Raw genomic sequence first — 26534 nt, 5'->3', positions numbered from 1 at the left:
GAGCCTGGAGGAAGGAAAGGAAGTAATACTTGAAGACAGAGGGTTGGTGAGGGGTCGTATGGCTCAGTGGTTTGGAAGCCAGACATGGGTGAAAAGCACTGTTCCTGAGGGCGCTGACTCAATGGCAGGAGAAAGGCTGAAGGGAGAACTAGCCAGAAAGAAACGGAGAGGAAACTGAGTGACAATGAAAACTTCACAGTAGTATGTGGGACTCAAACTCAGCACTGAAGCAAGGAGCTTGGGTGTGGGGGGTGGGGGGGGTGGACTTCCCTGCTCATCACCCCTTTTCTCTGCGGAGTTGGGCAGTGGCAGCAGCAGAGAGGGAAGGAGTGGAGGAGCGGGAATGTGAGCTTCCCAGAGAAGATGCATCCCTCAGGACCCCTGTGGAGTCCCGGATGAGGGCGCACTGATGACGACGGGAAACCACGCACCCCAAACACGGGCAGCTGGACGGACCACTGCATTGAACAGACCGCGGTCTATCTGCCCAGCTGTGCTCTTTGCGTTCTCACTCCCCAAATCCAGGCCTACACGGGCGGGGAGACGCCAACCCATGCACAGGGTGGCCACACGCAGGCTACGGTCCCCTCATTCGCAGGGTTGGAAAGACCTAGGGCCAGAGGAAGTAAGGGCCATGTTCAGACCCTGCAAGAGCTTTAGTGCCTAGAGCAGAGGGTCCCAACCTCCTGAGGCTGGGACCCTTTAATACAATTCCTCATGCTGTGGGAACCACAACCTTCACATTATTTTGTTGCTACTCCGGATCTGTAATTTTGCTACTGTTATGAATGACAATATCTGATATGCAGGATACCTGCTATGTGACCCCTGTGAAAGTCACTCAACTCCCAAAGGGGTCTCGACCTACAGGCTGAGAAATGCGGCCCTAAGTCTATCAACAGGTGGTAAACCCAGCTACCTTCAGGGTTGAGCCCTTCAGAAGTTCGTCAGTCACACAGCCCTCACACCTGGTGCTTGACTGAGACTTCTGTCCGGGGGTGGCAGGGAGAAGGCTCACAATCAGTGTTCCCGACACCCTGAGCTCCTCCATGACTTCTCTCCACCCACTGAAGCATGTCCTCCCACCCTTCCTCTGCAGAGAAAGAACAGTGTGGGAAGGGGCCGTCACAGCGTGCCCCGTCAGTGTCCCTGTCCCAGCGCGTCCCCGTCACAGCGCGTCCCTGTCAGTGTCCCCGTCACCGCGCCCCCCCCCCCGTCCCAGCACGTCCCCGTCAGTGTCCCTGTCACAGTGTCCCCGTCCCCGCGCGTCCCCCTCACAGCGTCCCCGTCCCCGCGCGTCCGTCCCCACTGCCGCGGAGCTGCTGCACAGCACGAGGGTCTCCTCCAAAGCTGCATAAGACAAGTTTAATTTCCAACCAGGGTCACAGTCATTGCATTATCCCACATTTTTGAGCAAGGATAGAGAAGGTGAGTTATTAAACATATACAGTCTACATTCCAGAGAAAGGAAAAAGAAAATCCCACTTCAGAACTGCAGATACCACTGTAACACCACAAACTTCGGAGGAGGCAGAGGGAAGGAAGGGGGAATCCCCAGAAAGAAAGCTGGAACAAGGAAGATCAACAATTAAACCAACTTCAGAAAAGCCGGAGAGGGAGTTTACAGAAATGGAATGGAACCCCCAACCCCTAAGGACTTGTTAGGTGAATGGGAACATAGAAAGGCCCGTCCCCCACCTCCCCCCAGGAGCCAGAGATGTTACCAAGATGTTACTGCCCCCTGCTGGACATATCTGGAGCAGCATCAAGTCAACATCTTCAGCTGCCTCAGCCTGCTCGGCCTCAGGCTGGTCCCAGGAGGCTGAGAAAACCAAGATGCTGGGGCAGTGGGTGGGGTGGACTGAGGCCTGCGATGCACGAAACCTATGTGGAACTACTACCTAAGAGGCAAGGTCAGAAAGCGCGGCAGAGGAAGAGGCACAGTCCTCACCACTCACAAAGAGGGGAGAAAATCAAACAGAAGACAAAAACAAGGAAAAGAAAAACAAACAGGCCACAACAGTGAAGGAACTGAGAAGGCAAAGCAGAGCTCACAGAGTGGCAACAGAGGGGAAAATCAGAAAGTGGGGGGGGGCAGTGTCCGGAGTGAGAGTGATGAACTAACTCACTGTAAAAGGAAACAGAACACCCGGCACCCCCCAGGTACACATCACACACACACACATCACACACACACACACACACACACACACACACACACACACACACACACACACACGGTATCTGGGGTTTAGTAACACAGCACTAAGTGCACTGAGGGAGACACCCCTGGAACCTCTCAGTTCGGCTGGGGTAGGCTGGGGAACTGATCTGCCTGCTGTGGACAAAGCCGGCAGGAAACCCGGCCAGAGTGGAGCTCAGCAGGGCCTTCTGGCAGGGGTCCGTCCCTCAGCCATCCTGCAGAGGGCCCAGGGTCCTGGCCTTAGCAGAGAGGTTACGACAGCTGGTTTGGAGCTCAGGGCGCAGCCAGCACACACAGGAGCCCACAGGGCAGCCACGGCCTCACTGGGGCAGGACCCAGGTCAGAGCCTCAGGAGTAAGCAAGGGCCTCCTACAGACCCGCAGCAGCATCCGACCACCACAGGATGGAGAAAGGAGGCCCCGATTATCACTGTCCCAACACCAGCCGCACAGGGTCCTGTTTCCTCCATTCTAACCCCCTAAACCTATTCAGGGTCGTGTGTGAGGACTGAGGAAAGCAAGGAGGGTCTGAGGCCCGCACACAGCCGAACATCGTCTTTAGCTGGTCCTGCACTAGAAAGAGACTGGAGCACAGGGGTTGATACTGAGGTCTGCTAGGTCACCCCTACGCCATGGCTTCTGTTACCCCACCTGGTCGGTCCCCAGCAGGCCAGCAGGACTACTAGGTGAGAGAATCTGCCCAAGGACAGATGGAGCCACCCAGGCCCAAGCTCGGAAGACTGAGGAAGGTCCAGGAGGGCAGAGGCAGGATGCTCCACACCTTACCTTCTAGTAACAAGAACAAGATGGAAATAGATCATGCTCCACCCCTGGCCATGCAGGTCCCACAACCCACCTCCCTCTGAGCTTCTGGGGAGGATCTCATGATGGTGGGGAGGACTGATCAAAGTGAGCGGGTTCCTCTCTCCTTCCCACCAACGAGGCAGCACAGGACGGCATCTCGTAGGAACAGTCATCTAGAGAAAAATGCCGTTTCTCACGCTCATAAGGGTGGAGAAGAAATACAAGGAAGACGGCTGCAGAGTCCACCATCTGTCCTAACATCAGGAACACCTCCTGCGGAGAGGAAAGCAACGGGACCCACCCCCATTTCCCCCTGATCTCACCAACACAGAGGGCAGATGACGGGCTCCCCTGGGCAGTGTCCTGGCCGCAAGCCCCGAGCTGCTCTCCACTCCCTCCCCCGACCCCCACATATATATCTCTCTATACACGTATATACAGGCGCACACATGCACGCACACACAGAGAGGCCCGTGCAATTTCCATGTAGAACAGGAGAGGGTTAGGAGGAAAGGAAGCTGGGGCAGAGTGGCCAGGGGGACAGGGAAGGAGCCAGTGCCAAACAGCCCCCGGAAAGAACAGCCCCTCTTCCTCCTGAAGCCCAGCAGGGAGACCACCCCATGAAACCATAACAGCCTCGTTTGTTTTAAATCCAGTAAATTGGAATGATTCATCATCAGGACAGCAGTGGGGGACTGATCATGTCAGTGACAGGGAGGGAGGGAGGGAGGGAGAGAGGGAGGGAGGGAGGCACAGGAGGCAAGGCTCTTGCTGGGCACGTAAACATGATACCCAGGACTGGCCACACTTTCAGGAGGCAGGAAGGAAATATGGGAGGGAGACAACAGGTACGTGGCGGAGTGGGTGGGGCAGTCAGACGGGGCTGCCTGCTCTCACTTCTTGTTCTTGAGTTGGTTGGCCAGCCAGTCCAAGCCCTCATAGAGCCCGTCCCCGCTGGTCGCACAGGTGGCCTGAATGTACCAATTGCGGTGGCGCAGAGAATGCAGCCCCAGCTTGTCTGTGATTTCAGCAGCGTTCATAGCATTCGGCAAATCCTGCAGGGCAAGGAGACACACACACAGACACCTCAGGATCTCCCCAAGTCTTCTAGGGCCCCCGTTTACCAAAGGCACATCTGTGGCCACCTCCTCCTTCATCTCAAGACCTGAACCAACTACTCTAGACCCAGAAGGCCAGACCCAGACAGCTTTCCATGAGGAGAGGTGGGTTATAAATGTGTGATTCAGATGGCCAAAGGATCAAGTCTGACAGCAGCAAGGCCAGCCAGTTGGTTCCACTACAGGGCACAGCAGGGAAGACAAAAATCCTGCAGAGACGGATCTACCACATTCATCCTGAGGACTAAAATGCTGCTAAATTCAACTGGGCTGGAAAACAAGGAAGGGGCATGAAGAAGCCAACGGCTTGTCTTTCCCACACTACCAAGTGGACAACGGCAGAGTCAGGCCTCTCCAGTGACCCCCAAGGCTCCACGATGTCCACAGTCAGGACAAGGGAGACATCGCACCTGCTTGTTTGCGAACACAAGGAGCACAGCATCCCGGAGCTCATCCTCTGCCAGCATCCTCATCAGCTCCTCCCGGGCCTCGTTGACTCGCTCCCGATCATTGCTGTCCACCACAAATATCAAGCCTAGAGACAGAGAGAGCATGGAACACACAGAGGTAACAGAAGTCTCCCCCCATCACCACGCCCTCCAAGCACATGCCCCCTTCTCTCCACTTCCAGGAGCTGCATCAGGGCAAGGGCTGGCTGCCCAGAACTGAAGGAGACAGCCAGCATGCTCTGCACAAACCCAGCACAGCAGTGCCAACCCTGGCAAGTCTGTCCGCCATACCTTGGGTGTTCTGGAAGTAGTGTCTCCAGAGGGGCCGAATCTTGTCCTGGCCACCTACATCCCATACTGTGAAGCTGATATTCTTATATTCCACTGTTTCCACATTAAACCCTTTGGTGGGAAAAAGGTCAATGGTCAATGGCCTCAAATACCAGACCTACAAATAATGACCACTAAGTTTATTCCCATTTTTTTCTTCTCCGCTTTGGACATGACACCAACAACAGGAAGCTTAAGGGATCCTAGACCTGGTAATCCTTGACCTGGGTAGCCTGAAAGAAAATCTGAAAGAGCTGGAGAAACGGGTCAGCAGTTGGGAGCACTTGTTCTTGCAGAAGACTAGGGTTCAATTCCCAGCACCCACACAGTAGCTCACAACCATCCCTAACTCCAGTTCCAGGGGATCTGACGCCCTCTTCTATCTTCCATGGACACTAGGCTTGCATGCATATGGTACACACACATACACACACAGAGAAATAAGCATGTTATATGTATGTGTGTATGTATGTGTGTGTGTATGTATGTATGTATGTATATATATGAAGGAAAACCTAAGAAGTCAACAATGAGGCCTGGTCAGAAGGTGCAGAGCTGCCTGGGTAATATGAGCCAACCTTCTCCTCATTCATTCAGATTCTCTTTCTCCGTTCTACAAAGGAACAACTAATTGTCCCTTGGTCACTAAGATGTATCTAAGGTAAGCCGTGGAGCTGAGAGGCAGAGACATCAGACAGCTACAGTGCCGGGGCTCACGTCTGTAGCAAATGTCCTCCCCCAGCAGGCAGGTCTTAACCAAGATCGCCACCACCGTTTTAAGATCTAAACCAAAGCAATTCCAGGCCTCTGGCAGGAACATCAAAGCCCTTCACCTGCTTTCCAAACAACACAGAGAACAATCCAACTCTAATGCCTGAGGGCAACTGTTGAGTGCCAGGCTGCGGAAGTTCCCGCATCAGGGAGGGCCAGGGCAGGTGGGCAAACGGCAGCTCCAGCACCTGCCAGTGAGTTAAACAGATACTCTCTGAAGCCCACGAATGTGTGGACTTGCCGGGGAGAACGGGCCAGGTGGGAGATCCGAGAGCAGGCCCCCAGCCTTCCATCAACCCGCAACCACAAGCTGGCCTGAGCTTACCAATGGTAGGGATGGTGGTGACAATCTCCCCCAGTTTCAGCTTATACAGGATGGTGGTCTTCCCTGCAGCATCCAGGCCCACCATCAGGATGCGCATCTCCTTCTTCCCAATTAGGCTCTTCAGAAGGTTTCCAAAGATATTGCCCATGATTACAGTGGCTGCTTTCTGAGGTCAGTGGGACCCAGGGAGGGGCAGTGGTAGTCTGGGTTTAGCCTGGTCCCTGGTATGGAGGGCTTGATCCTAGACAAAGCAAACACAAACTCCTTACCATCATTTGCTTGTAAGGACTTCAGATTCATGGAAATGGCCCAAGTCGTCGCTGGAGTTCATTTACAACTGGCTGAGCACCAAGAGGGACTATGAATACCCAGGCCACTCACAGACTGAACTTCTGAGAGGAGAGGCAAAGCAGGAGAACGCAGGACCCTTGCTACACCGGGAATCTACTCTAGGAGGGTTGCTTACTTCATCTTTGCAGATCTGCACCTGAAAATCGAGAAGGTTCTAGCCGGTAATTTCTAAAGCCTTTTTAGTTCTGATGTTCTCTGTTACACCCTAAAGCACTGCAAACCCACGTGCGCCTCTCCCTCACCAACCTGACCGAGCTTCTGAAGAGGGTGGTAGAGAGTGGAATGAGGAGTGGCTGGGACTCCGGACAAGGCTCAGGCTTGCCAGGTTCCCAAGGTTTACGCTCTGCTCTAGTCAGGAGCTGGTTCCTTCCCTGCCTGTCACTCTGGAATTCTATTTTCCTTCCATACCAATGTAAATGAGGAAGACACACAGCAAGCTTGACTGACCCCGAAGAGGCCTGTTTCCACTCTGAACTGCTGCAACCTGTGCCCTCTCCTGCAGCTGCACTCTGAGCTGGGAGGAGGGGCAGCTTTGCTCTCAGGCCACCCAGGGAGAGCTCTTCCACAAGGTCAACTGCAATGAGGTGATCATCTCATCCTGCATCTTCCCTAACCCCTTCAATCTGTTTTGTCCACAAAACAGCCAGAGTGATTTTAGAGGCCAAATCAGGTCATGTGGCTCTTCTGTTCAAAACTTTTGGTTGCTTCAAGCTCCGTTTAGTAAACCCAAGAAGCCCTTGCAGCTCCGTGTTCCTGAAGCCTAGAACAACGCTTGGTGCAATTCAACAGTTAAATTAACTCCATCAATCTCACCTCTAGCTCCAGCAAACTGAATGCTTATGCACGGTATACAGTAGACAGCTAACACACACCTGCTAAATGGACGAGAGCAGGAAGCAGCACTGTGAAGATGTATGCCCATTCCAGCTACTGCTGCCGACAGAGCTCATGCATGTATGCACTCATCCCCTTCCCAGTCACAGGACACTCACAGAAATGTGCACCTGAGACTCATGTGCTAGCTCACACCTGTAATCTCCTCAATCGGAAAGTGGAGTCAGAAGAATCTTAAATTCCAAGCCAGTTCCACAGCAAGACCACCCCTCAAACCAACCCTCACCCAAACAAAAGACACTTTTTAAAGTTTTATTATTTTTATATGTATTTAACTTTAGGTATGATTATCTTGCTCGCATTCCATTGGATGGGGGTTAGACAGAGGGCTCAATGGTTAAGAGCACTGGCTGCTCTTCCAGAGGACGAGTTCAGTTCCCAAGAACCACATGGTAGCTCACAACCTTCTATAATGGGATCCAATGCCCACTTCTGACCTGCAGATATTCACACACACAGAGCACTCACATACATAAAATATGTAAATAAATAAATCTCTAAAAAACAGAACAAAACCAAACTGATCAGCTGTGAGCTGCTCTATGGGTGCTGAGATTGAATCCAGGTCTTTTGCAAGAACAAGTACTCTTGACGCTGAGTCATTTCTCCAGCCGCCTTCAAATGTCTGCGCTAGGGTCTTAGTTGCCCAAGATGAATCTGAACTGCTCTTCTTGCCTCTACCTCCCAAGGGCTAGGATTACAGGTGTGCACCACCACTTGGAAATGTACCCCTGAAACAATCTGAAATGGGGGTTCGAACCCCATGCCAGCCAGTTCTCTGTGCCTCAGGAGGCATGTGTCAGCGGCGGCTTATTCAGCAATCACCGTGTGCCAGCTGCTGGCACTCGAGTGAGTCTGGAGACCAGCGACACCCCCCCAAACCCCGAAGGCGAAGGAACAGGTCAAGACAGAGCACATCTGAACCCAGGAATGTGAACGGTGGATGGTGAAGAGCGCTATTTACAAGGTAAAGCATGCAAGTCTGGTGAGTTAGGCTATTTTGTTCTGCTTTGTTCTCTCTACTCATCTGTAGCAAATTCCAGACTAGTGCACAGAAGTCAGATCAGCAGCCGCTGGAGACGAAGTACTAGGTTGTCCAAAAATAAAAAAGAAACAGTGAGTGCAAGTGTTTCATCTTCAGGCATCCCCAGACATCCACTAGGAACCGCTAAGATGTCCTCTAAGGTGTGGCTCTCCCAGGTTTCCCAGACGAGCCCAGCCTCTGACCCACGAAGCTCACACCCCAGAGACTGGGCTTGGCTCAACTTTAGGGTTCAACCTCAGCCATGTTGCCCACTGGCCAGCCTTGCCACCCTTCCTGCTCCAACCCATCCAGTCAGGTCTAGGAATCTCTGCATTCCTAGGTGAGGCAGGAAGGGGCAGGGGTGACAGGGGGTGACGGGGACACTTGTCCAGCTGCTAAGATCAGGTGATGCCAACCGTGACAACCTCAGAGAGATGGACTTCTGGCACCATGACCTCCACAAAGAAAACCTCCAAGTCTGGGGATCAAGCAAAGAGGTGGTATTTGCTGAAGGTTCACTATTAGGCTCTGGCTGAAATCTTAAATTTATGTCATATATTTCCCACGGTCCTTCATGACCAGATTAGCACCGATTAAATGACGACAGTGAGAATTGCAGCTGAAAGAGGAAATCACCTGGCTTAGAACCTGTAATAACCCTTTGCTCCGCTTCTCTGCTCAACTGTCACGCTCAAGTTAGAGCTCAGAGCTGCCCCTAAACTGAGCAATGGCGACATGTGCCTCTAGTGCAAGCACTGTAAGGCCGGAGCAGGACGGCCTGGGAAGAGAAGTTAACTGTAACGCCTGCTTCTGTGCCATAACACGCCCTCCGAAGGTCACGGAATGATGTGAGCATCTCATACAGTATTACTTTGTGAAGCTTAATTTCTTATAAGCCGGCACATAACTGTCCCTAATTAAAATGCAATCCCCATGGCAAGATCTATATCCTTTACTTACCTGGGGCCTGTCTTCACTCCCATGACGCTATCACTGTGGATGTTCCCTCATGCATATTGACTTGAGCCTCAACTAGAGACATCTCTATATCATTTCTTCTGTCCAGTAGGATTGGTACCTTTGTACTACTGTTAGGTGATTAAATGTGCTGTCAAGCTGGGTATGGTGGTATACACCTGTGGTCCCAACACTTCAGACTCTGTAGACAAGAGGACCAGAAGTTCAAGGCCACCTACAGCTAAGTTCTCGCAAGGGCGGGGGTGGGTGGGAGTGGGGGAATCAAGAATGAGCCCCTACCAAAGCAACGTCCACTACATTTCCATGTTCAGTGACTACTATCACTGTCCCACATACCCAAAATAAAGGCTGAGGGGACACTGGAATAAATGGAAATAAATCCAAGGTGACGGACAAGCCACAGGGCTATCTGCTAACCTGCTTCTCCCAAAGCTAGCCCAAGCCTCTTTCAAAGGCTCTGGAAGACAGGCGGGTAAGGTACCTAGAAGGGAAGGAGGAAGCGGATGATGGCAAGGACAGAAATAACCTAGAGAAAATCCCAGTGCCAAACAGACCAGGCACAGGCCACTGCAAGGCCTGCAGATGCCAATGGAAATGTGTGCATTTAAAAAAAATAAAAACAAAAAATTGCTGGTGGCGGTGGTGGTGTCACACACCTTTAATCCCAGCAGTTGGGAGGCAGAGGCAGGCAGATCTCTGTGAGTTCAAGGCCAGCCTGGGCTACAGGGTGAGTTCCAGGGCTACCCAGACAAACCCTGTCTTGAATAACAACAACAAAAAATAGAGCAAAACTGGTGAAATTTCCCCTTTCCGTTAGTATGCAAATTAAGTGGATAAAGATCTAAATTAAGTATCTGGTAGCTACTAAGCACCTCCCCCCCCCCCCAGCAGTCAGGGTTTATGACTCCCGGTTTTTTAGCACAACTGGGAGCTTGACTCCGCATTCCAAAGGAGATGCTGACTTCTTTGCCTTTCTCTATACCTCTCTGACATACTAAGAGATAGCATGTGCCCCTGTAGTGGGTAGCAATTCCAGCTTTGATCTGGAAGTTCCAACCCCCGCTGAGGCTTCGGTAACTGTCACGCCTACAAGGCGGGGCCAAGAGAGGACCCTGAAGACCCGAGATCCAGATGCGCCGCCTCTCTTGGTTCCTGGACCCTGGACGCTGGAGGTAGACTGAGCAGAGTTCTCCAGAGAACACAGCTGGACTATGCTACACCTTTCCCAGACCCTGTTACCAATCCCTTCATTTGTGAGTTACCCCACAAAATGAACCTCCCTTTTAACCACGTGGAGTGGCCTTAATGATTTCACCAATAAGACCCATCACTAGGACGGTGGAAGCTTTGAGCAGTGTGCCAAGAACACAAGTCCTCGCCTGTGCAAACAATTATCATTATCTCTTTGGTTGTAAACCTCGCCTTTTCAAGGGCTGAGCCATCTCACTATCCTATAGAACTCCTTCCCCAGAACGCATTCCTAGAAAGACACCGCAGGTCATCTGGCCATGCATCTCAGCTGGAAGAGTACCTTCCAGGACTTCATGAAGCCAATCATGGCCGAGCATGCCTGTAACCCTCACAGTCCTGGGAGATGGATCAGAAACTCAAGGTCATCCTCAACTATGAGCTGGATTAGAGGCTAGCCTGGAGTACAAGACCCTGCCTCAAGAGGAGGGAGGAGGGAAAGAGGTGGAAGGAGAGAGAAGAGAGGGAGGGAAAGGCCAGGAGAGACGAAGCCTGGACGACAGTCTCCCTATTTAGCCAAGTTACTCCCTTTCACCATTTTGTGGACAGGGCAAAATGGCCAGGGTTCCAGGGACTACTGGAAACCAGGAGAGCAGTTAAAACAGAAAATGAGACTCCAGATGAATAATGAATGGACAGTAGTAATCTCTCTTAACAGAGCATCTCAATAGTCTATTTTACATTCAGAAATTTTTGTTAATTGGGGTTGTAAAACTAACAAGAGCTCCCAAACTGTGCTCTAGTACCAAGCAGGGCACTGCTGGAGCTCAGTCAATTACACTGACTGAGGACCCATTGGAGGACATCCTCACCAGGGACCAAGTGCACTCACTCCTCTATTCCCGGCAAAGGCAGCTGATGCTAGAGCTGGCTACTCAGCCATCTTGGCTTCTGTACTCTGCAGAAAACATGCCCGTCTCAACCTTAGGGCATTCTGACGGTCACAGCCTAGTCGGCCTCACACACTCCTCCCATCGGAGTCTATCAGAGGACCTGGCACCACCTCTTCTTCTTCAGGGTCCAGAGGAAGGCAGAAGAACCTCTCAAACCCTCTGCTGCCAGGCAAGATAAAATAAGAGCAACTGTGTTCCCAGGTAATTTTCAAATAGAGGTACCGTTAATAGAAATGCTATTTGAAACACTGATAACCAAAAGACCAATAGTTTAGGGCATGGTAAGCCTGCATTATTCTCCAGGATAGGTGGTTGGTGAAGCTGTGATATATATATAGTTTTTTGAGATAGGGTCTCTCTAGACCTGTCTGGCCTAGAACTCACATAGGTCCTCCTGCCTCTGCCTCCCAAATGCTGGGGTTAAAAGTGTGCACCACCATGCCTAAAGATATAGGTAAAGTGCAAGTTTTATCTAAAGAACTTGAGATAGAACTTGAGTCAGAACACAAGAACTGACTGGAGCCGGGCAGGGTTGGTGCACGCCTTTAATCCCAGCACTCGGGAAGCAGAGCCAGGTGGATCTCTGTGAGTTCGAGGCCAGCCTGATCTCCAAAGCAAGTTCCAGGAAAGGCGCAAAGCTACACAGAGAAACCCTGTCTCGAAAAACCAAAAAAAAAAAAAAAAAAATTTCAAAGTCACTTCTTTTGTCTGTTATCGGTGATTCATCAAAAAGTACACTAAACAAGGATGAGGGACTAAGGATGAACTCAGTTGTAGGGTGATTGCCTAGCATGAGAAAGGGCTGGTTCAATCCCAGGACTGCACACTAAAGGTGTGAGGACACACAACTCTAGCCCCAGCACTAAAGATCGAGGCAGAAATACTACAAGTTTATACTCGTTCTTGGCTACAGAGCAAGTTCATGCCAGCCTAGGAAAAAGACAAAGAGGTAAAGGGTAATTCTCAGACATGAAATCTCACTCACACCTGCACCAACCACCAAAGGAAAAGCAGTAACCAGGTAGTAAAGTGGGAATGCACAGGAAAGTCTGTGCAAAGGCATAAAGACCTGAGGCACAGATCCCACATTTTATTGGTCAAGCTCATGGCAACTGGGAAGTAATTTCTTTGGCTGAGCATCGTGAACACACGGAAGTGGTACGGGATGGTACTGGAGAGATGAGGAAGGATTGATCACGAAGGCCCTTAACAGCTAAAGCAGAGTAACATGGTCAGACAAGTACTTTAGAAAGACCATTCTAATAGCAGATTCATAACTAAATAAAAAGGGCAAAACTGAGCCGGGCAGTAGTGGCACACACTTTTTTAAATCCCAGCACTCAGGAGGCAGAGCCAGGCAGATCTCTGTGAGTTCGAGGCCAGCCTGGACTACAGAGTGAGTTCCACGACAGGACAGCCAGAACGACACAGAGAACCCTGTCTTGGAAAAAAAAAGGGGGGGGGGGACTGAAAGCAAAAAACATTTGACAAGTACAGTAATACAGATGAGAAATCAAAGTTCTTTTTGTTGTTATTGTTTTTTCCCAAGACAGGGTTTCTGTGGGTGACAGTCCTGCCTGTCCTAGAACTTGCTCTGTAGCCCAGGCTGGCCTCAAACTCACTGAGATCCGCCTACCTCCGCCTCCCAAGTGCTGAGATTAAGGGTGTGTGCCACCCCCCATGCAGTAGCTCACAGCTGTCCTAACTCCAGGTCCAGGGGACCCACTGCCCTCTCCTGGCTTCCACAGGCACTGCGCACACGCACACACAGCAAGTTCCAAGACAGCCAACGCCACATTGAGACCCTGAATCAAAACTAACGTAGAACGCACAGGCTTAATGACTGATTAAATGTAAGAGTTAGAGAAGCCAAACATGACTTGGGAACTGGGTGGCAATTCTTCAGGCAGGAAAAATAAATAAATAAAAACAAAATTCTCAGCTCATTTTTCTGTGGGTATAAGCATGTGCATGTGAGTGCAGGTATGGCGGCCAGGAGAGGACCTGAGAGCCCCGAGCTGGAGTCACAAGCTGTTGTAAGGAGCTGACATGGGTGCTGGGACCCTACCTTGGGTCCTCTGGAAGAGCAGTTTGTGCTCCTGACCACTGAGCCATCTCTCCAGCCCTTTAAACACTGAATTTTGATGTGCAAACTCTGAAGTCCAGTGGACAGGGGTGGCAGCTCACACCTGTAATCTCAGCACTCCGGAGGCCAGGACAGGAGGCGTGCGTGCCGAGAGTTTAAGGCTAGCCTGGACTACAGACCGGTCTCAAGGGGAAAACAACAACAAAATCAGTGGAGGGATGGCTCAGTCACTGAGGCGCTTGTCTTGAAAGCACAGGGACCCGTTAGAGCCCCAGAACCACATGAAACAGTCAGCTCTGGAGGTACACTTGTAACCCCAAGGGTAGGAAAGCAGAGACAAGGGAGACCCTTGACTCACCGTGCAGCCAGTCAGGCCAAGTCACTCCTAAGGATACCCACAGTTGTCCTTCAGCCTGCGCGCGCGCGCGCACACACACACACACACACACACACACACACACACACACACACGCGCGCGCGCACGCACAAAGGAATGGGGGGGGGGGACAGAAAGCTGTCCCAGCAGGTCAACACACTTGCCACTAAATATGACAACCTGGGTTTGACGTCCAGGATCCTTGTGGTTACCCTCTGACCTTGACGTGTGTGCCATGATGGCTGCCTTCTCCCACATACACAAATAAAGAAATGTAATTTTTTTTTTGGAGGGAGGGATGATTCGAGACAGGGTTTCTCTGTGTAGTTCTGACTGTCCTGGAACTCGCTCTATAGACCAGGCTGGCCTTGAACTCAAGAGATCTGCCTGCCTCTGTCTCTGCTGAAATTAAAGGTGTGAATCACCATCATCTGAAAAATAAATGCAATTTTTAAAATTAAAAAAAAAAAGGCTAGTTGGGAGGCTAGAACAATAGCTAAGAGGTTAAGAGTTACACAGTGAGATTCTGTTTCAGGGTCAGAGGAAGGACTCAACCATGAAGAGGACTTGTGGCCCTTGCAGGGGACCCGAGTTCAGTTCCCAGACCTCACACAGTGGCTCCCATCTGTCTGTAACTGTAGTTCCATCGTTGTGACATTCATGGGCACCAGGCACACATGCTGCACACACATACACACAGTCAAACACACTTATACACATGAAAAGAATCTTAAAAAACACAATAGGATGATAAGCTATCTTAACAAAGGACACACATAAGAGCTCTGGTGTTGAGAGGCTGAGACATACAAGGCCAGCCTAGGCTACAGTGACACACTATCTCACAAGAGCCACCCACCCAAATAAGAATAATAAAAACTAGATAAGCAGAAAGCGGGAGAATAGACCGGCCCTTTAATGACAAGCGAATGGATTAAAAGGTACAAAAGTTGGGGAGGGGGCACTGGGAGGAAAGGAGGGTGGGAAAACTGGCCGGAATGTAAATAAATGAGTAATTTTATTTTTGGTTTTTTTTTTTTTTTGGTTTTTCGAGACAGGGTTTCTTTGTGTAGCTTTGAGCCTTTCCTGGAACTCGCTTTGGAGACCAGGCTGGCCTCGAACTCACAGAGATCCGCCTGGCATAAATTTTTTTTTTTTTTTAAAGGAACAAATGGTTCCAGCCTCATACTTTAAAAGTACTTATAAAACTCACCGTTCTATCTCCAAGCATATGGTGCAATGGCTGCAGCGACACTGCTGTGTGACTGTCGCCATTACCGTCTCCAGAACGTTCTACCTTTCCCAAGTGGAACTGTCCTTGTTAAACAAGAATCCCTGTTCACGGGCTGGGGGTGCAGCACCTGCACATGGTATGCACAATTCCACCTGCAGCTCTGTGGGGCGGCCACTGAGGGGGGTGTGGAGGTCAGAGGACAATTCTGAACAAGTGGTTCTTTCCTTCCATCACAGGGTCCCGGGGACCAGGCAGGCTGATGGCAGCACCTCCACCGCTGGGCGTCTCATGCCCTTGTGCCGGTTAGTCTGTCAGCTGACCCAAGCTAGCACCATCTTTGAAGAGGGACACCTGACCGAGGAAACGCCTCCATCACATGGGCCATAGCAAGTCTGCGGGACGTTGTCTTGGTTGACGGACGTGAGAGGTCCCGGCCCACCATAGGCAGTGTCCCCTCTGGGCAGTGGTCCTGGGTTGTGTGAGCCGGCTGAGCAAGCCATGGGAGCAAGCTGGTAAGCAGCCTCCCCATCTCTGTATCAGCGCCCACCTCCAGGTTCTTGCTCGGATTCCCTTTGTGATAAACTACAAGCGGTAGATGAAATAAACAAACCCTTTTCTCTCAAATTGCTTTCTGTCATGGGCTTTATTACAGCAACGTAAGAGACAGCATTCTACTGTCTAAATTCATAACTTCACTGGTCTATCTCAGGGAAGGCAGTATCTGCCTGTTATATCTGCCTTACTTTAATCATATTCCTTGCTACTTTAATAAACCTGGGATACATGAGACCCTCCCTCTCAAAAAAAAAAAAAAAAAAAACCCTAGCTGAGTGTGGGTGTGGTGGCACCACCATGAGTCTGAGGTGAGCCTGGGCTACATGCTGAGTCTTTCTTTCTGCTGAGTGCCGCATCCCTTGGGCTTACACCTATGTTGAAATCTTTATTAGATCTCAACTCTGCTTCGTTTAAAAGGAAACAAAACCAAACAACAAGAGGGCAGAGACAGCAGTCAGGAAGGACCACCAGAGATATCACAGAGTAAATCAAGTGACCGCACATTGGGGCACACTGAGGAAGATCACTACCAGCAGAGGGTAGGGCTGGGGTGCAGTTTCACGGCAGATCACCTGCTTTAGCATCCATGGGGGCTGAAGAGATGGCTCAGCAGTCAAGAGAACTTCTGCTCTGGCAGAGGACCTGAGCAAATCCCCAGCACCCTGGTCAATGAGCTCACAACCACCTGCAACACCAGCTCCGGGGCTGACACCCTCTTCTGGCCTCCTTGGGCATCTGCACACATGTGCTAAGTACTCACAAAGACCCACACATAAATAAAAATAAACTTTTTAGTAAGGATACATGAAATCCTAGGTTTGAGAGCCAGCATTAACACATACCCCCCAAAAAGGTAAAAGGCTAGAGAAAGGTCAAATTAAATTAAGACTTTAGGTAAGTAAAATTACCCATGGTATGAGACAATCAGTAATGATCCTGGTGTGCATTAAAACATGCCTAACTCCAACTGTGCCCGTGATAGTGGCTACAATTGTATTCAGGTCAGAGTTGGAATCGCAGTAAAGCAGAATCTGGAGAAGACTCCAGGAAACAAAAATCTAAAAGAGGCCACACCAGACAAGGATGGGCCCGAACCCCTTGTCTGATGGAGGCTCAGACTCAGTATATGAGCATGCATGGTCAAGGTCCAAGTGTGATCCTAACACTCAGGAGTCAGAAGCAGGCAGACCCCTCGCCCCAAAAGAATGATCTAGTCAGATAAAATAGACCAGATAAAAACCATTCACCTAGGGCTGGAGAGATGGCTCAGAGGTCAAGAGCACCAACTGCTCTTCCAGAGGTCCTGAGTTCAATTCCCAGCACCCACATGGTGGCTCACAACCATCTGTAATGAGATCTGGCTACACAGAGAAACCCTGTCTCAAAAAAAAAAAAAAAAAAAAAAAAAATTCACCCATTTTCCCCAACATTCTGAGGCACTGTCCTGACCAAAGCTCTTCAGCCTGCCCTAGTCTTTTAGCGTTGGGGGGCAGGGGGGGGGTTGTTTTTAAATAAAAAGTTTCTTAAAAAGCTGGTTATGGTGGCACTTGCCTCATTTTGTGTGTGGTGTTCTGCCTGTATGTACATCTGTGCACTGAGAGCATGTCCGGTACCTGTAAGGTACCAGGTACCAGGACAGAAGTTGGATCCCCTGGAACGGGAGGTACAGACAGTTGACAGCTGTCACGTGGATGCAGGGAACCAAACTTGGATCCTCTAGAAGAGCAGCCAGTGCTCTCAACGCTAAGCCATTTCACCAGCCCCTGCTTTATTTCTTACAACCTGAACAGCTTACAACTGCTCCAAGTCCAGGTATTCTATGGCTGCTTCTATCTCTGCCTGTGGATAGCCAAAACACTATGTTCTCCTCATTACAAAAATCACTGAAAATATAACAGTAACTGTGGGTAGTGGAAAGCCTTAATAAAGCCAATCTGGCCCCTGGTGCAGGTCAAGCCAGAATCTGGACAAGGCCAGCTATAGCAGCACCTAAGGGGGACTGGAGAGATGGCTCAGCAGTTGAGAGCATCGGCTGCTCTTCCAGAGGACACAGGTCCAATTCCCTGCACCAGCATGGTGGCTCACAATCATGCGTTAACTCCAGTCCCAGGAGATTGGCCACCTTCTTCCGGCCTGCACATGCACTGCAGGCATGTGGAACACAGACATGCACAGCCAAACACTGATATACTGGGTTTTGTTTTATTTTTTTTCTTTTAAAAGAGCCTAAAGAAACGGAAAAATATGGTTTATGCACGCTCGTCTGTTTCACTTTCTGGAGATAAAGCCTCTCAAAGTGCCTCTGATGTATTCCAGGTCAGCTGGAGGCACCAATCACAAAGCCAGTGGGTGCCCAGGCAGGACTTCAGGAGACCAGAGTCTGCAGACCCATCAGCTCAGGTTTCTAGCTCCTGTCCTAGTATCATTTTCTGTGTGTGCCATACCAGAAAAAAAGTTGGAAATTCCTGCAAACATGAACTCTACCTGCAGGACTGTGTGTGTGTGTGTGCACATGTTCCTGTCCCAGACTATGAACTCTACCTGCAGGGCTGTGTGTGTGTGTGTGTGTGTGTGTGTGTGCGCGCGCGCGCACAGGTTCCTGTCCTAGACTATGAACTCTACCTGCAGGGCTGTGTGTGCTCATGCTCCTGTCCTAGACTATGAACTCTACCTGCAGGACTGTGTGTGTGTGTGCACAGGTTCCTGTCCTAGACTATGAACTCTACCTGCAGGGCTGTGTGTGCACAGGTTCCTGTCCTAGACTATGAACTCTACCTGCAGGGCTGTGTGTGCTCATGCTCCTGTCCTAGACTATGAACTCTACCTGCAGGGCTGTGTGTGTGTGTGCACAGGCTCCTGTCCTAGACTATGAACTCTACCTGCAGGGCTGTGTGTGCTCCTGTCCTGGCACAAAGCAGGGCTGACCTGGAGCTGGTGACTGACACACTTTCTGAAATGGCCCCATGAGGATGACTAAATATTTGTACTGTCAAGACAGAAAGTAATCCACTTGTGGCCTCCAGTCCTCCTGAATGTGACAAACTGGAGATGTGGTTTCCATGTTCTCAGAGCCCTAGTGTTCCTTGGATGGGACCAAGAGGCTGCCAAGAGACCAGGCATGGTATCTACCTGTAATCACAGCACACGGGAGGCAGAATCAGGCCACTGTGGTCTACATAACAAATTCCGGGCAATCTGGATGCAGGCAACCCCCTCTCAAAAAGGGATGTGGGTACAGATGGCTCATCAGGCAAAAGCACTTATTATCAAACCTGAAGACCCGAATTCAACCCCAGGATCCACACAGTGGAAGGAGAAAAAGAACAAGTTGTCATCTTACACATTCACGAATGCACACTGAATGGCATGCACATTCCCTCACACACATACAGTAACTAAATAAAAAAAAGCTGGAGAGATGGCTCTGCAGTTAAGAGCACTTACTGCTCTTGCAGAGGACTCAGGTTTGGTTCCCAGCATCCACATGGTGGCTCACAACCACTCATAATCCAGTTCCAGGGGATCTGACACCTTTGGCTGACCACAGGCACCAGGCACCAGACACATGGTGCACATACAGACATGCAAGAAAAACTCTCACAGGAATCAAAATAAATGGTTTTGTTTTTTTTTTAAGCCAAGGAAAAAAAGAAAAGGTCTAACTTAAAAAAAAAAAGAAAAGAAAAGCTGCCTGGGAAGAAGAGGCCTCACATACAGAGGTTCTAACTGTCTTCCCCCTCTCCCCAGCATCTCAATAAAATATTTTATGTATTAGACTAAGGTTTTACTTATGGTGAAGTCTGAATGGAACTCAGCTCAGTTGGAGCGCTTGCCTGGCATGCACAAGGCGGGGTGTGTGTGTGTGTGTGTGTGTGTGTGTGTGTGTGTCACTCACACTCACTACCTCGTAATGGTTATGCATGCCTGCATCCCAGCACTACAGCAGTGGGGGCAGGAGAATCATCAGTTCAAAGACATCCTCAACTACTTGGCTAGTTTATGAGGCTAGCCTAGGCTACGTAAGACCCCCCCCCCCCACACACACACTTTTCAACAGAAAAGAAATGCTCTCTTGCATCCTAAATTCATTATAATTGTAAACGTTCACAACTGACTCACACAAAGTAATAAAAAGGCATGGCAGGCTCTCACCAGCAATGGAGAGCTAAAGGGCACCAGGAGACCTGTCACTCAGTTATGTGACCCTTCTTGAGGAATGTGGCAATAATAGAGGATCCGTCAAGTCTTAAGCCACTCCTTTCCAGTCTATGTGGTATAAGAGATCCTTTCTAGAATTCCACGAGAAAATTATAGCACATGGCCAGGGAGTTGGTGACACATCCCTTTAATCTCAACACTCACCAGCACTCACAGGGCTAGGGAGGCAGAGGCAGGCAGATCTGAGTTCGAGGCCAGCCTGGTCTACAAAGCGAGTTCCAGGACAGCCAGGGCTGTACAGAGAAACCCTGTCTCTAAAAGCCAAAAAAAGAAAGGAAGTAAGTAAATTATAGCACATTCACAAAAGACAATTCTTTCCCAGACAGAATATGAAGCCTTCACTTAGTTTGTGTGAGGTGGTGGTGGTGGTGGTGGTGGTGGTGGTGGTGGTGATGCACACCTTTAATCCTAGAGTCAGGAGGTAGAGTCAGGCAAATCTGAGTTCAAGGCCAGCCTGGTCTACAGAGTAAGTTCCAGGACAGCCAGGGGTACAAAAACCCTACTGAAGAAAAAAAAAAAAAAAAAAAAAAGGCTCAGTTGTTGAGTATAGGCTGCTCTTCTGGAGGAACCAGGATCAGTTCCTAGCACCACCAGCATCCATAACTTATGTCAGGGAATCTGACAGGGAGCTGAGTTAACAGTTATAAAATGCCCAATGTGGGCGCTAGGTAGGAATAACTCTGAACTCTCTCTCCAGCCCTTAAAAAGGTAACTACACCTTCATGGAATGCACATGCAGTATACATGGGCAGGTGTATGGCAAATGACATGTGGCGGTCACAGGACAACTTCTGAACACTGGTTCTTTCCCCACGTGGGTTCCAGGACTCACACCCAGGCCTCCTGGCTAGGCTTCAGGTGCCCCGAACCTGCTAAGGCAGGTTCTCACCTTCCTAAAGCCGCAACCCTTTAATACACTTCCTCATGTTGCAGGGACCCACAACCATAGCACTCATTGCTAAGACGTAACTGCAACAGTCTTAGGTGACCCCTGGGAAAGGGTCCTTCAAATCCCATAGGGGTTCAGACCCATAGGCTGAGAATCACTGTGCTGAGCCTGAAGTCTCACTGGTCCCTGAAGCCTTCATTTTGGTTGGTTGGTTGGTTGGTTGGTTTTTAAACATAGGGTCTCAGTTCCTGAAGGGATGGCTCAGTGGTTACAGCACTGGCTGCTCTTCCAGAGGATTCAGGTTCAAGTCCCAGCACCCACATGGCAGCTCTCAACTTTCTGTAACTCCAGTTCCAAAACACCAATGCACATAAATAAAAATAAACAAACAGGGTGTCACTAAAACTCAGACTGGCCTTAAACTCAGAGGTCCATCTGCCTCTGCCTTCGGAGTGCTGGGACTAAAGGTGTCACCATGCCCAAGGAAGTCTTCACTTTTTTTGAACTCCTTTCAAGCGTTCCCGAATTCCTTTTATTATAGAAGTGTTATTTAGTTCTTTACCCCAACCCCCCACAGATCTCCCAATGGAGAAGGCCTGATAGAGAACTACAGACATCATAACCTCTGGACCTTAACACAATGTTTTGTGAAACGGGAACTCAGAGATGGACCTTTTGTTTTTTTGTTTTGTTTTGGTTTTTTGTTTTTTTCGAGACAGGGTTTCTCTGTTGTGTTCTGGTGCCTGTCCTTAATCTTGCTTTTGTAGCCCAGGCTGGCCTTGAACTCAGAGAGATCTGCCTGGCTCTGCCTCCCAGTGCTGGGATTAAAGGTGTGCGCCACCACCGCCCGGCAGATGGACATTCTTAAAAGGGCAAAAAACTGAACAAAACACTGTCAACGGGGATCCTAAATACTGGAGAACTCAATCTCTAAACTCAACCAGGATGTTCAATCTCCTCCCAGTCAGTCACCGTCACTTCTCAAATTTGTGTTCTGCTAAACAGGGTATCTAGCCAGGTGGTGGTGGTGGTGGTGGTGGTGGTGCATGTCTTTAGTCCCTGTACTCAAGAGGCAGAAGCAGGAGGATCTCTGTGAGTTCGAGGCCAGCCTGATCTACAGAGTGAGGTCCAGGACAGCCAAGGCTACACAGAGAAACCCTGTCTCAAAAAAACAAAATAAATAAATAAAACAAAAACAAAAATCCAGGGTGTCATTTCATTTATCCCAGGCTGGCCTCAAATGCAAAGTGTAGCTGAGAATGACCTTGAAGTTTTAAAATAGTTTTTATTTATGGTGTGGGTTCTGGTGCTGTGACTGCACGTATGTCTGCACCACCTGTGTACCTGGTGCCTGCAGAAACCAGAGACGGTGTCAGATGCCCAACAACTGGAGTTACAGACGGCTTGAGCTGCCATGTGGATGCTGGACATCACATCCAGGTTCTCTGGAAGAAGAGCCTATACTCTTGACCATTGAGCCATCCTTCCAGCCCCAATCTTTAATTTCTGATCCTCCTGCCTCTGACCTCCCAATGATTTGTGGTACTGTACCCAGCCAGGGACAGAACGTGAGGCTCATGTGCGCCATTCCACCTGAGCTCCACCGCTAACCCTGTCTTTAAAAGGCTGATTTATGGACGTGTCTTCGTGTTTTGAATGCTCATGTACAAGCACCAGGTACCTGCCCGGTGCCCACAGAGGCAGAAGTCACTGGGTACCCTAGAACTGAAGTTAAGGATGATTTCAGGTGGGTGCTGGGAACCAAATGCTCTCAACTGATGAGCCATCTCTTCAGCCCCATCCTTTCTTTTTTAATTAAAAAATATGTGTGTACGTGTGCAGACAATGCCCAGGAGGCCAGAAGAGGTTGTTGGATCTTTTGGAACTGAAGTTACAGGTGCTGTGGGTTCCTGATATGGGTGCTGGGAACTGAACACCAGTCCTCCAAATAAGCAGCAACAAGCAAGCTTTAAACACTGGGCAAACTCCTCTGGGGCCTCCCTTTTTTTGAGACAAGGTTTCTCTGTGTAACATCCCAGTGCGTCCTGGAACTCAATATGTAGACCAGGCTGGCCTTGAACTCACAGAGATCCACCTGCCTCTGCCTCCCAAGTGCTGGGATTAAAAAGGCATTCAACACCACCCAGCCCCGTTTTTCTTAAATAAGGTCTCTTGTAGCATCCAATGGCCTCCTCTAACTCCTCTAATTATCTTGCCTCTACCTCCCAGGTACTAGGAGTACATCCATGTCTTACTTATCACACTCAGCTATAGAGTGACTTTTCTTTTAAAAATAAATAAATAAATAAAAATTTTCTTTTTACACCATTTTTGTCTGGAGGCCAGAGAGTAGCTTTGTAAGAATCGGTTCTCTCCTTCCACCATGTGGGTCTAGGGCAGGAGCTCAGAATCAAACTCGATCTTCAAGCTTGGCGGCAAGAGCTCTTCCCACAGAACCATCTCACCAGGCCTACGGTATCACCCATGTCTCCACATCCAAGATGACGGTTCTGGGCCCTGGCCTGCTCCACCTTCACCTCCTGCTGAAGCAGCAAGAAGCGCTCTCTAACCTGACACTGGGAGAGAGATGTCACCACTGTGAGGCACTGTATAAAGTCCCTGTAACCACTGCCCCTCCTCACGGACACCAAGCAGCTCTTTGGGAACTTCCTCTCTTTTGAGGCAGCCCTAAGTGTCCGCAGTCATCGCTATTACGACGATGACGGGTTATTAATAGCAGTAAACACGTGTTGGTGCGTGTCTTGCACAATACTCAGTACTTTGTCTCAGTTAGTTCTCATGACAGCCCTGTTAGGCAGCTGCCCCCATCACCCTCTGCACACAAGGACAACGAAAGTGGGAACAAGAAATTTTACCAAATGTCCACAATAAACAGCAGATGAAACCCGCCCCCACTGTGTCTGATCCTAGAGCCCACCTTTAATTACTGTCTCTAAAAACACTTTTAACCAAATGGTGAAAGGCGCCAAACCCCCTGGTGTGTGCTTCTCTCGGGATCTGTTTCCAGTTCTGAGGAAGCAGATTCACTGTTACCCCAGCTTTAACAAACCCGGTTTCGAAGAAGTTTCTCCCTTCTAATCAATAGAGATGGCCGCTGTCCTTTAAGGCCATTTCCCCTCATCGTAAATACTGGAAAGGGAGAAGATGAACACACTCTACAGCATCACCCTAAGACCTGACAAGACTTCTCAACTGCTCGATATCCTCCAAATATGTCAGGTTTTTCCGTTTGTATTTATTTTATTTTGTTAGTGATAGTCTTGCTATGTAACCCAGCCTGGCCTAACTCTCCATCCCCCGCCGCATCTTCCTAGTGCTAAGGTTACAGTCCCCGTCCCCAGACCTGGCCTTCCTGCTCTTTTCCGTGAACCACAGCTAGAAACCTTGCAGATTTCTACACACACGCCTACCCTGTGTTCACCTTATAGAAGCAAGATCCTTGACATCAAACCTACCATGTCTCCAAAAAAGGAAGTGAGGTTCTGCTGTGGGGGCTCATACTTTAACCTTAGCACTCGAGACAGAGGCGGGCAGCTGTTGGGGAGCAAGGGGACTACCCAGAGGGATCTGTCTCAAAAGAGGAAAAGGAGGAAAAAAACCAAGCAAGGGAGGGGAAAGGGAAAGAGAGAGAAGGGAAGGAGAACCGTGCAAGTTGGCAGGAGGTGAGTGTGTGCCACATGGAGCCTTCCTTTCCCAGCTGCCTGCAAGGTCAGTGATTCATTCCGTGCAAAGACGAACCTACGCGGATGAGCCTTTCTTAAAATGGGCTTTAACAATTTATTCAAACTCAGGACCAATACGCCAAAGACCAATCCTCTGGCCACTGCCTGTCCCGACAAGTGGAGACACTACCCCCAAACAGGCCTAAGGCAAAATGGCAGCAAAGACAGTCTCCATCTACCTGACTGGAGGTATGCAGAGACTGGGTTCTGTCCTGTCGCCATGAGTCAAGCCATCAGACTCCTGCAGCAGATCTCCCAATAAAACTTTCATGCCACAGACCAAGGGTGAACCAATCCAACGGCAGCAGAAATAGGTTTTACATTACCTTTCTCTTCACCCTAATGACCTCACTATTTCCTTCTCTCTCCAGACCACACACTCCTCCACCACATTCTTCCTGGCCCAGAGACCAGCAGTAACAGAACCCCAGAAAGGAACAAGACTCTCCCAAAGAGAGTTACCACTTAACTAATCAAGTGGCCCGTTTTTTAACAGGGAACTTTACCTCCCCACCTCCCCCCTTCTTTCAAAGGATTGGCGTAAGCAATGGCTTCATTTTCTGTTCCGGGAATCCTGGGACTTCCTAGAGAAAGAAAGCGGATTGGAAGACACAAACTCAGGGCCAGTGACAAGATGCTCCCTCCTCCGGTGAGACCGCCCCCGCTACGCCTGGGGGAGGAAGGCCCCACCTCTCTCCTCCAAGCGAGCTCAGGGCCCCCTCCCCCTTCTCCAGCCTCCTCTCCACCCTCTCCCCACCTGCTGCCCTCTTCCCAACCTGCCCTTCCCAGCACCCCCAAAGCAGAACATGAGAACAGTGCGCAGCGGTGCCTCACCAGTAGGCCCTGAAGCTAAAACCCCAATCCCCGTGCCTCACGATGGGTGAGGAAGAATAACCATAGCGAGGCTTTTCTTTGGTCCCCCCCCCCGCCCGCCTCCCCCCCCACACACACACAGCTTAGGCGAGGGAGAGAGAGAGGGGGGAGAAAAAAAAAAAAGCAGCATTCCTCATAGCCTTTAAAGAGAAGGAAAAGATCCAAACAGCCACACCGCCCCCGCATCACCTCCCCCTGGTCAGCTTGCCTACCCCCCGCCCCGCTCCCTCCCCCAGCCCTCGAAAGCTCCACCTCTGCAGCCCGGGGGTCGCCCCGTCGGGCGAGGCGGAGGACAAACCCGCGTGCGCCCCCCGCCCCCACCCCAGCTCGGCGTCCTTCAGCTGCGGGGGCAGGAGCGGGGCTGGGGACCCCCCGCCCTCCAGCCCGGCGGGCAGCGTCCCCCGCGCACCTCGCCAGGGCCGTGCGGGGCCGGACCACGGCAGGGGGGGGGAACCCGGGCTCCTCGGCTCCCACCCTGAGCCAGCCGGCCTCTTCCCTGCCCGGACCCGCCTTCCCTCTCCAGCTCCGAACCTGTTCCTGCTCCGGGCGCCGCGGCTGCCGCTGCTGCCGCTGCCAGCGCCACCTCCGCCCCCGCAGGTTCCGCCTGGCTCTCGGGCCGCTGCCTCCGCGCTCCCCGAGCCGACCGCCGCGAAGCTGGTCCGCGGGCCCGCTTCTCCGCGCCCTCCTTCCTTCCCTCCACCTAGCACCGGAAGCCGCGACGGCGACAGGAGCTGTGCGGCGGCGAACCCCCACCCCCAAGCCCGGGATACTTCCCACCTCCACGATCGCGCGAGAAGTGCGCGGTGGCGAGCGGCGGCTCTCGCGAGACCCGGTCGCCATGGCAGCGGCTGCAGCAGAAGCGGCCCCGGTGCTGAAGCTGAGGCTGGGCGGGGGCCTGTGTGGTGGGGGTGCTGGAAGATCCGGAGGCAGAGTTGTGGAGAGGAGGCTGTGGGGACGGAGGTGTGAGGCTCCCGAGCTGCAGGGCCTGGCCTAGAATCGAGGGCCGAGGGCCACACTCCGGCTGCACTGGGCAAGGGAATCAATCTCTGGGGTTTCTCAGGCGGAGCCAGCCCTGGAGCGTGGATGGCGAAAACCTTTGCTACCTCTCACTCCAGTCCTTATTTCTAGTCTCCAGCGCTCCACACGCACCCAGCTTGCAGCGCCGCTCAACTG

At 50.8% G+C, this 26534-nt stretch overlaps 1 protein-coding gene across 1 annotated transcript; it reads right to left on the bottom strand.

The window, feature by feature from the left end:
* Positions 1–1345: 1345 nt before the first annotated feature.
* Positions 1346–26135, bottom strand: Arf3 (ADP ribosylation factor 3). Its single transcript, XM_028891861.2, has 5 exons — positions 25893–26135; positions 6000–6240; positions 4865–4975; positions 4535–4659; positions 1346–4061 (listed from the first exon to the last, which is right to left on the bottom strand). The coding sequence occupies exons 2-5, from the start codon at positions 6145–6147 to the stop codon at positions 3900–3902; spliced, it is 546 nt and encodes a 181-aa protein (XP_028747694.1). The 5' UTR covers positions 6148–6240; positions 25893–26135; the 3' UTR covers positions 1346–3899.
* Between the last annotated feature and the right edge of the window lie 399 nt (positions 26136–26534).

This window comes from Peromyscus leucopus, chromosome 20 (genome assembly GCF_004664715.2).
Source record: "Peromyscus leucopus breed LL Stock chromosome 20, UCI_PerLeu_2.1, whole genome shotgun sequence".
Lineage (NCBI taxonomy): Eukaryota > Metazoa > Chordata > Mammalia > Rodentia > Cricetidae > Peromyscus > Peromyscus leucopus.
The sequence above is the reverse complement of the archived record's forward strand: the minus strand, read 5'-3'. Positions and strand labels throughout refer to the sequence as shown.

Coding starts and splice junctions, on each gene's coding strand:
- Arf3 (XM_028891861.2), bottom strand. CDS start 6,147: ATGGGCAATATCTTTGGAAACCTTCTGAAGAGCCTAATTGGGAAGAAG. Junction 4,976..5,999: donor CACCACCATCCCTACCATTG/GTAAGCTCAGGC, acceptor TTCCCACCAAAG/GGTTTAATGTGGAAACAGTG. Junction 4,062..4,534: donor TTGTGTTCGCAAACAAGCAG/GTGCGATGTCTC, acceptor CTTGCCCTGCAG/GATTTGCCGAATGCTATGAA.